This window comes from Poecilia latipinna, unplaced genomic scaffold, assembly GCF_001443285.1.
Source record: "Poecilia latipinna isolate Pla-1442-1.1 unplaced genomic scaffold, P_latipinna-1.0 Scaffold2366, whole genome shotgun sequence".
NCBI classification, from domain to species: domain Eukaryota; kingdom Metazoa; phylum Chordata; class Actinopteri; order Cyprinodontiformes; family Poeciliidae; genus Poecilia; species Poecilia latipinna.
Genome location: NW_015114982.1, coordinates 65,232 through 75,788, shown reverse-complemented (window position 1 = coordinate 75,788; position 10,557 = coordinate 65,232). Strand labels below are relative to the sequence as shown.

General features: G+C 39.8%; 1 protein-coding gene across 1 annotated transcript in view; it reads right to left on the bottom strand.

Moving 5' to 3' along the window:
• Positions 1-287: 287 nt before the first annotated feature.
• LOC106937516 (methyltransferase-like protein 24) overlaps positions 288-10,557 on the bottom strand; it is a 37,695-nt gene continuing 27,425 nt past the window's right edge. Inside the window, exons 4-5 of the mRNA XM_015019057.1 lie at positions 4,421-4,640; positions 288-1,950 (exon numbers count right to left, since the gene is read on the bottom strand). Coding sequence (XP_014874543.1) covers positions 1,597-1,950; positions 4,421-4,640 — 574 coding nt within the window. The 3' untranslated portion in view covers positions 288-1,596. The remainder of the gene's footprint in view (positions 1,951-4,420; positions 4,641-10,557) is intronic.

Here is a 10,557-nt window from a genome sequence, read left to right as displayed (position 1 = left end):
ACCGATGTGGATGTTACTTTTATTAGGTACCGCCTACATACGCATTCTTGTAGAGCATCTACCCTCATTCATGGAAACATCACCTGTTGGCAGAGGACAAATTTGGGTAGTAACTAGCTACATTTACTTAATGTAATTGGAGTAAATGTAATTTGTTTTTGAAAAATGTCCTTTTAGGAGTATTTTTACTACACTGTGCTTTTTACTTTTACTTGAGTAATTTTATTATGAACTGTCGCTACTTGCTACAATTAAACAAACCTGTAGTTTTTGTTGAAGTTTCATAGGTTTTTGCTACTTGTATGAATTATTGTCATTTTCGTCCTTAAATTTACTAACTTCCCACCTTATATTTGATCCATCTGATGATGTCATTTCTAAATATTAAATGATAATTTCATCAGTTACCCAGTACTTGTGTAGACCTTTTACCAAATATGGTTTGTACTCGGGTAATTTCTTGGATGACTGCTTTTTACTTTTACTTTTATGTTGAAGTAGTGCTTCTCTTACTTGAGTACAATTTTTTGGATACTGTGCTTACCTCTGGAAGTGTCCTATTTAAGCATGATAATGTTCCTTGCCACAAGCAGGAGTGATCTGAGAAGAATGACTTGCTGGTAGATTAGAAAAATCCACAGGATATATTTTTCAGTTATCTGGACAATAACGCCTCATTGATGGCAGAGGAAAATCAGTGCAAGATGGATGGCAAGGCAGAGTATCTCAAATGACGATTGATTGGAAAATACCATCCCTGAATGCATCACATATTAAACCTTCAAGCAGATGCTGCCTCAGATGACCCTACTTGGTGACGTGGCAGCCAGCTGGAACAAGAATTTGAGGCCGTGGTTTGAACAAGTTCACCAAAGAGAACAAACAAGAAAACATCAGACCACTTGACCTATTACATTGAGATGGTAGATGGTCAGATAACATGGAACTGTGATTTCACTTTCTAGGTGGTAGGAGGTGGATGACTTTAGTACCACGTAGCCCAGCTAAAATCCTCCCAGGCTGGTTTCTTTAACAACACTGATCTCGGTGTAGTCCACTTTCTGCCAGTCACCAAATCTCAGTCCAACAGAGCACATTTGGGATGCGGCGGAACGAGAGATTCCTATCATGGATGTGCAGCCAACCACTCAGCAGGATTTGTGTGATGCTGTCATGTCAATATTCAAGAAAATCTGTGAAGACTGTTTCTGACACATTGCTGAATCTATGCTCTGAAGGGAAAAGGAAAAGATACTAGCAAGCTGTACCTTATAAAGTGTGTGGAGAAAGATTGTATTCTTGTAAATAGCATTCTGCCTTTTGTAGGCAGTACAAATTGCTTCTTTTTTATATTCACTTACTTTCAGAGAGGCAGGCTCTTTCATTTACCTTCTCCTTGGAACAATATGTATGTTTTGTATCCACTGTACAACCTGTGTGGTCTTTTGGCCGTAGTATTTATGAAGATGGAACGGCTGGCCGTGAGCCAGGCTTCAAGAATGTCTAAATCGGGCTGACCTGCAGCCAACAAACACAGAGCCTCTGGAAGTAATTACTTCATCTATGTGAGAGGTCGTCACAGACCAGAGACCGAGTCTAAAAGATTAACTTTTTATGTTTATGTGCCGTCCATGAAGGCTTCCACCGTACGTTCACCCAGCTCAGGGTGTAGGCGCTGCTGGCATTCAAGATGTTCTTGTGTAAAAAAAGGTGAGGTGTGCTCGGATCGCTGTGGACGCGAAAGAGGCGAAAGCCAGCTCGTTCGAGCTCCTTCAGCAGGCTGAACCAGTACCGCACCACAGATGGGTCGTCGCCGGCCACCTCAAAGCCCGCCCAGTGCAGGTGAAGTTCCAGCAGCAGCTGACCCACGGAATCCAGGACTCCTTCCAGAACAAGGTTCTCCAATATCTTCCACTCCGCGCTCTCCATGTCTGCTTTTAGTACATCCACCTAGAACACAGGGACAAAAAAAAGATTTGGGGGGAAAAAAAAAAAAACGATTTCTTTCACACCTAGATAATAAATGAGTTCTATTGTAGCTTAATAATAACACTAAGGTGCAACGAGTTATTGAATTCAAAAGCTATTAAAGGATGTAAAAGGAGTAAGTGAAGCTTGGCCTCGGCTGTTGCTTCAGCAGTGCTGATGATGGATTGAGCCGAGGCACAACTTGACAGGGCTTGCTGGGATGGAATGGGGAGGAATTGCTTCCTAAGATGAATGTTAATAGCACCCTGAGGTCATATTTATGTAAATAGACTCGTGCATGCTCAGTGCTTAATGCATCTCTCCAGGACCTTGAGTTTGATCAGAGGTTTTGCAAACTACTAAAGTTGCCCCGTTTCTGACCTTTATGGGTTTAAAAGTTAAAGATAAGTTTTTGCTTTGAAGAGCAAATTAGAAATTATAGATGCACCAAAGATGACATTTGAGCATTTCTTAGTGTAAAATAACAAGTTTCACGAGACTAAATAAATAAATAAAACTGTTGTAAGTGCTCTGCAGAGAAGTGTTAAATCGTCTTTTATTTATATTAGCTTCGTTTTAAAGAAGTCAAACTTTTTGTAATTTTCCAAGGTAGTTGTGATTGTTCACTAGATCTTATCTTTAATAATGCTTTTATCAGCATGGAACTGAGAATCAGTTTGTATAATGAGCTCCACAGTTCAACCAGGTGTGTGCTATTTGCTCCTGGCTAGTCTGAAGGAGTTGAGAGGGAGAGCAGAAAGGGGTGACTGCTCTGTTTGGCGGAAGTTCGGAAGCTTGGAAGCTGCAGCTCTGAGGAGGAGCTGCCCCGGGAAGGCGGTGCTCGGTCCTTCCAGGCGTTTTGCACAGCTGCATGGTTGTAACGGGTGATTAAAGGATTTCTCAAACATGCGTGGAAGACTCAAGGCAACACTTCTGTTATGTTTTTGATGAGGGAATAACATTATAACCTAATGTGAAGATCAAAAAAGTCGATTTTACACAATACTGCCCATTTAAAGTTTGTTTTTTTTTTGTGTTTTTTTTTTTTTTACTAATCTGGAATAGAGAAAGTAAGGTGGAATACCACTGTATTCCCAATTGTCATCCCAATTGTTATACATGATGCTGGCAGCATCATGTAACTGTGGTGAAAGGTGGCAAAGTTTGCAAAGTGTTGACTATTTGGACCGGCGTGCACATTCACGCCACACTTCTCAGATTTTTATTTTTAAAAGATTTTGAAAGCTGTATGCCATTCTTTTCACTTCATGTGCCCGCTACTTGGTGCTGACATATTGAATTCCAATAAGATCTATCAAAGTTTAGGGATATAACATAACAAAATGTGAAAAAGAGATGAAAAATTATTATGGATATTTCAAGCCTCTAGATGTAGTTAAAAAATTGAAGAAAAATACCAGAAAACCTTATAGAATCTTAAAGTTGTCTCATATTTCAGTTATTGGTGGTAAAGTACTTCATTTGATGTAATAACTTACCTTATCAGCTTCTTATGGAGTTCTGTAGATGTTTGGTGAACAGGCATGAATTTAAACCAGATGTGTAAAAGTAAAAAAGGGGGGGGAAAAAAAAATCATGTGTTTGCAAACTGAAGAGCAGGTATAAGAAATACTGGATTGGTCACCTCAAGTCTGGTTGGAGGACTGAGTAGCCCTGTTAATGTGATTTTATTGGCTTATAGTGCAGTTAATTATCCAATACGTAGTTCTTTTCTCCAAACAAGACGCGACATTCGGCAACTGACATTTGCTTCTTTGTGAGTCGTTGTGAGTGTTTTGTCTCAGTCGGTCACCAGAGCTCCGTAAAAGAGTCATTTGTGCAGTTTTTACCCATTGCAGATCAATGCTCCAGGCAGCACAAATGCATGCGTTAACCTTTGTGAGTGACTGTTTCCTGTCTGAGGGGCCTGGCAGAACCTTTTAAGAGAGAACAATTCTGCCAGTGCCTTTGCTTGCTCCGCTGGCACACCGAGTACTCACATTAAAATCTCATTATGAGGATGTGTGCATGGCCCTGCATTTCAAGCAGGTTGACTACTATCTTCAGTAAACCAGCACACTGTGCCCACCCAAACACTACACACACAACAACAATGTTATATTTGTGCATTTCACAAACTGAATCATTGCAATAAACTGGCAGATTCCAGAAAATGAGTTGAAATTGGAGTTGAACTAGGATTTTTAAAAAAAAACCCGTCTATATACAAGAAGAGGCTTTCTAGCCAAGAGTCGTCTTTAAATTTGGATCTTTCAGCTGCCAGCTGAAATGGTGGGATGTTCACTTGGATCTTGAGACAGACACCCAGGAGAGGAATCATAGTGAGGAATAATTCGTGGTGAGGTGCACGAATGGATCGGTACTTGCACGGAGCGCCCAAATAACGTTGAAACAACAAAATAAATAAATACAGATCTGCGTTGCCACTTACGTCTCTGTGTCCAAAGTCATCGAGGATGGTGGCCAGTTTCTTGCTTGCCTGTCTTTTAGGGGCAATTGCTGGACTGGGGTCCCTCCAGTCTATAGAGATGCGGTGGAACCACATTTCTGCTTTTTGTAGGTGAGGTTGCTCCAGGCTAGGATCAAAGCAGTGGACCTCACAACCTGATCGTGCAAGAAAATGCTCCATGGAGTGATCATCCACTCCCAACCTGAAGACCACAGGAACCAAAAAAAAAAAAAAAAAAAAGATTCACAATTACAACTACTTCTACTAAAAAACCTTCTCACTGTGAAGGCATTTTGACCAAGTCTTCAGTTCTGCCAAATAGGGGATAGCTTGACTGGCAGATTTCAGATCTAATTTTACACCAGATGTAATGAGTAATGCACTTCTTCACAATGGTTTGACATCTTTCTTGTTGGTCAACACGATATTTTCCGAAGTCTTATTACATTTTATCATTATTATTACTATTTGAAAAATGTGAGTCAGGCCTTTATGTTGTTTTTGGTCAGCAATCGACTGCCCTACTGCTGTCATTTCTCTAAATCTCTGATTCACAATACCTGGCTGAACACTGATGCAAGAGGGGCCATACTGGGATTCAGATATTGCTTTAGGTTCCCTTTGAAAACTTCTGGATAGGTCATTGAGTCACACTAGTGGTAATAATAGAAGGCTGGCGACTCTTTCATTGTGGTTTGTTGGAGTCCCAAAGCCTCAAAAATGGCTTCATAACTCTTTCCAGACAGAAAGACTCCGGGGACTCTGTTTCTCATCTGTTCTTGAAATATCTTTTCAGATCAGGGGATGATGGGCTTCTTCTTGAGATCACCTAGCCTACTTCATGTTGTCAGACAGGTGCTATATGAGTGATGTGCTAACAGTACAGGTCTAAAGGAAATTGACAAAAAAAAAAAAAAATACAGGAAGCCTGTCACAGGCTAAATCCTTTTATACAACACTGTATTGACTCAATTACTTCAAATAAAACCGAAATATACAAGCAAAAAAAAAAAAAAAAAAGAAAATTGGAAAAGCATGACATGTTTCTTTGAAAAATGATCTGCAAAGTATTTCCTTCTAAAGGGGGCAAAACTGTCTGCTCTTAAAAAGCATTTCAACACACCCAGAAATGACTCATTTAATTTTTCATTTAAAATCAAAAACATGGGGACAACCCATAAAATGGCCATATTTCTGAGGCCTTATTCTCTGAGGATCAGAAACATCTGTACTAAATATCGGGAAAAGCTAAAAAAATTTTACCATATGAGTGTTAAGAATCTTCACAGCACAGCTACCCACTAATTCCTTTTAGCTTAGTGTGGATGGGATGAGTTACAAACGTACTTTCTTAGATGAAATTTTAACATCGTAAGACAGAGTTCTGTTGATCATAGTAATTCAGCATTTCTACATGAGCATAAATGAAGTGAACAATACTGCCACCATAAACTCAACTGAATATTTTTTGGTACAGTCCTTACTTTATTAGCACACACGAAGATATTGGATGCTTACGGTAGAGAAAATTTTGTGACTCTCCTTGGTTACTCCTGTTTCTTTTGTGTTACGTTTTTGAACTTGTTGCTGCTCGTAAGAGCCATACATTACGTATGTTCTCTCTCTGTTAACCTGTCATGCTGTCATGGTGGTCTCTGATTGCGGGCGGCATTTTGTGTGTGAGGTGAGCGTTATGAGTTTAGTTTAGTTACAGGTGCATGAAGACGACCTGGATCTTGTGCTGGGGCGAGCAACTTTCTGCTGAGGTTCAATCAACCCTGTTGGAAATGTCATTACTTGGCGATGTGAGACGCAATTATCGACGTAAGTGTTTGTTCTTTTTGAAGCTTGTGAAATGGGGCAATAAAGTCCACAATGAGCAATGATGCGACTCGTCTTGAGTATACACACCATGTCTTAGCCTGCTGCAGCCTTTGGTGATTTACTTAAGTTTTATATGCTGCAGTAAAGCTCCTCAGATCATCTGTTTCAAGTGACTTCGCCTTTATTTGGACATTTCTATAAAACTAAAAAAAAAACAAAACAAAGGACACCCTGTACATGTCTGCCTCGGATTCCCTTTTCTAATCCCACGTTATCCCCTCCTCTTTTTCCCCTAACTCTGTTTCTCCTTCTGCATTCCCATGTATCCTGTTTGTGCTGCAACTTTACCCTGTAATTGTGGCAGTGGGAATACAATTCTTCGACAGATGAGGCGCCGGATCCCCGAACGCATCCCACTTGCAGGAAGATGAGAGACGAGTAGATGCGAGGGACTGACATGAAAGACGATGTCTCTTTTTTACAGCACTAAATTTGCCATTGACAGTTTCCCATTCTCTGGAGTGAATGACTGCAGTAACACTGCAGATGATAGGTATCGCCCACATCCCAGCAGGGAGTAAAAAGGGGGGGCTTACAATGCAACAAAAGCCTTTCTGAATGACGGTAGTGAAAAACGCCATCATTTTCTAACATTAGAGTGACGTGCAAGAGCAGAGACACTGTGGATGGAGGGTACCATGAACTGGAGCAGTGTGGAGAAAATTCTACTAAAAAGGGATAGTACATGTTTTTTGAAGTAGTTACCTACTGAAGTCTTCATTTAAAATAAATGGCTAGAGCTAATGGTAAATCTAAGAAGGGCTAAAGCCAGAGTGGATTATTTTTCTTAAAGCATTTCAAATCTCACAAATGCTGCAAACCTTTCATCTATCATGATCTTTCTTCCATATAAACTGTCTTCACTTTTGTGCATTGTGACCTTCGGTTGTTTTTGTTGAATTGCTGCAGTCACGTGAATGACTGGGACATTCTCACAGCTTTATCTTCTTCTCTGAAACCAATTTCTTATACTAATCATACAACCAATTTGGTTGGTCTGCTATGATTGTATGGCTCCTCTTTTCTTTCATTTTCAGATTCTGTTGTAATGTCTCAGCACTTATCTCTATTCAGCCCTTTTTCCACATAAATGACATTTTCTGGCACCATCTAATGACAAGCAGCCCTACACCATAACAACTTGGATTTTGGTTCCACATGACAAAACTTTCCCAAACTTTAGAGAAGTTGCAACTTGCAACTTGCGTACCTTACAGCTGAGTGTATTATAATAGGAAAAAAAAAAGATCTTTGTTGGTCTCTTCTGTTCTTCTGATGTGATACAGACACAAAGCTTTTTGTGAGCCATATGAATCTAGAGATGATCAATGAATATTTTTATAGCAGGGAAGCAAATTAATCATGCCATTTAATTCTACCTGCTCCTTCACTGTTTGCATAAAAGAAAACACTTTACCCCATTAACTTGCTTTGGATTCAGTGATAATAATCACAGGGTTATATTGCCCGTCTGCTCAATGTGTTAGAAACTACATTTCCTCAGACAGCAAACATGGTCCATTTATAATAAAGTGAAGGTATTTTTACTTCCCTGCCGAAGAGCTAGCCTACATAAGTGTTCTAAATTTGTAGCTGCATGGCCTTGAATCTTCAAGGACGGTTGTGCACCAATTTCAGGGAAGAAAAATCTTTTCTGCACTTCAAGACAAGTTGATTGTAGTTCAGCGGGAGAAGGTGAACTCTGATGAAAAAAAAAATAAAATAAAAAAAAATAATGACTGGTTTTGCAAACGAGTTGGGTCTTTTCATACCGTGGTAAAGGAATGGAAAAACCTCTTCAGACTGTAGTGTAAATTATAAACCGAAGTGGCAGAATGACAACTAGTCTGCTGCCATGGACACCCACAAGAATGGAACGAAAGAGGATTAAAAATTCAAACACAGACAGACCACAAATCTGTCTCAATCGATCCGTCTGTTTAAAAGAACATAAGGGAGAGTGCTGTGTTGACCAAACAGGGAGTCAAACGAGCCGGTCCAAGGTGAAACATGGGCACACGCTAGATTTCTGCTCTAATTTTGTTGAGCCCACCAAAGGTCAAACATGCCTCTGATGTTGCAGGTTTTCATTCAGTCATGACCAAAAGACTGTAAAGGGAAAACAAGTGCATGCGGCGTAAATCCAGACTTGTTTGCACCTTCTGATGAAGATGTGCAAAAAGCAGTTGGAACAAGTCAAGCTCCTCGTGTAAGCAACATAATATCACCTTGAAAAATCCAACCTTTAATTTGAGTCTGTGTTTATCCAGTGGGTGAAAAGAATTACATCTCGACTAATAATTGCATTTTAGAAAGTTGCTGGTGTGACAGCTACCTCTGCTGCTGCTGGAGACACTTCTTGATACAATGTCTATTCTACTTCTTAAACATTTCACAAGGTTGGGTCATAAATAAGAGGGCGTCTCTGGCCAGTCCACCTTTACAAGGTTTAGGTCTGGGGATGAGCACAGCTTAATTTTCTAAACAATTTCTGTGAACTTGCTTATGTTCAAGGTGGTAGTGCCATTGCACACAACTGGTAGATATTTATGCATCATCTAGTGGTTGTTAAAAAGCCTCTGTGACCTCCAAATGTCAATCTTTGTGCAGCCGTCTAACAGTAAGCTTTAGAGATTTGGCTTCACTTCCTTACTTTCGTTCTCATTGTGTGCAGCGACAAGATAAACTTGGGTACATCCTTGCTTGTCAAAGTTCAAGTTGATTCAAATGTGAATTATTGCTCTAACTTTGCATATGGATTAGCTTCGGCAAGGAGCTGTTCTCATGTAGCCATTTCATAACAAGGATCAATACACATCTGCCTTACTTGAAAGTGATGTTCTCTTGTATTTCCTATTTTAAGTGATGTCTATGAGAAATGTGTCTCTGTGTCATATTAAAAATGCAAGGAAATAGGTTCTTGACAATGACTGCTGTAATTGTTGTCAGTAATGACGCAACAAACATGTAAAACAAACATGCAGCAAATGTATTATAGTATTTTTCTCCCGTTGACTAATTGTATTAAAATTAAAGGTAGGATACTTTCTCAGAATTTTCTGGTATGAGATCATGCTACTGCAATAAAAAAAGGAATTTATTTTAAGAAGTTTTAAATGTCGTTAAAAGTGATGCTCACAAACCTGAAGTTGACCTTCAGTGATCAAGACCCTGCACTTCCATTCACCTATTCACCTTTTCCCTCTTCACCTTTTCTCAGAATGAGGTGTTTCATTCTCTACTACAGAACACCATGTCGAAGAGGGAAGTGTAGGAAGGTTATAGGAAAAAAAAATTAACTCCAAATATAAATAGTGGGGGGGTTGAGAAAGTGGATAAGTGATCTGTCATGTGGAAAAACATCCTGAAACCATCCCTCTCCAGACACAAGCAACAAGCAGCCGACCAATGAGAGAGCAGCTGCTCATCTTGCCCAGACACAGCTGCCTTCAGCTCATTATCCACACAGCAAATGAGGTCCATCAACTGAAAACAAAAGGGGCACAGCCAGTAAATACGTACTCCGAGATGTGATGACTTCAAGGCTGTACGCAGAGACACCTGTGTTTTGCATTCCTTTATAACCCAGCTCCATGTGCAGCTGTGAACTGTTGCTTGAATCTAAATAAAGTGGTGGAAACCAGTCCTGATGGCAGGATGCTCAGCATGCCCGGCTTTGTGTCAAGAACATGACCAAGAACTCGGCTGGAGTGTGCACAATAACGGGAGGTCAAATAGGGAGCACATCAAACAGCCCTGCAGAGTGAAATGTTCAAGGAAATTTCTGTCGTCATCTTCCTTTTATTGCCTTCATTGGCAGAGTTGAGGGGTGACTTGAGCGTATTGATTTCATCACGAATTGTTCTCAAAGGATTAATTGGACGGCATGAAAAAGTGAAAAGAAGGTTTTTATTCCTTTAAAGCAAAGAAGTAGTGACCCACGTGCTGTTTTTCCAGTTATTGTTTTACTTTTCTGTCTTATAAGCTAAGCCTAACTAATATGGTCAGAATATAAGTTCTTACATTCATTTGCTGCTTTGTTCTAGCTTAAAACATGAAAGCCAAAAAAAAAAAATTCAGATTTTAACCAGACAAAATATTAAAAAGTTCAAAAAGTGTGAATACTTTTACAGAACATTATTTTTCCTGATAAGTGGAGATTCCCTTCAGTCAGCCCCAGAGTATCACTATCTAATTAACGCCCCTCCAGTGAGAACCACCCATGAAGAATCAGG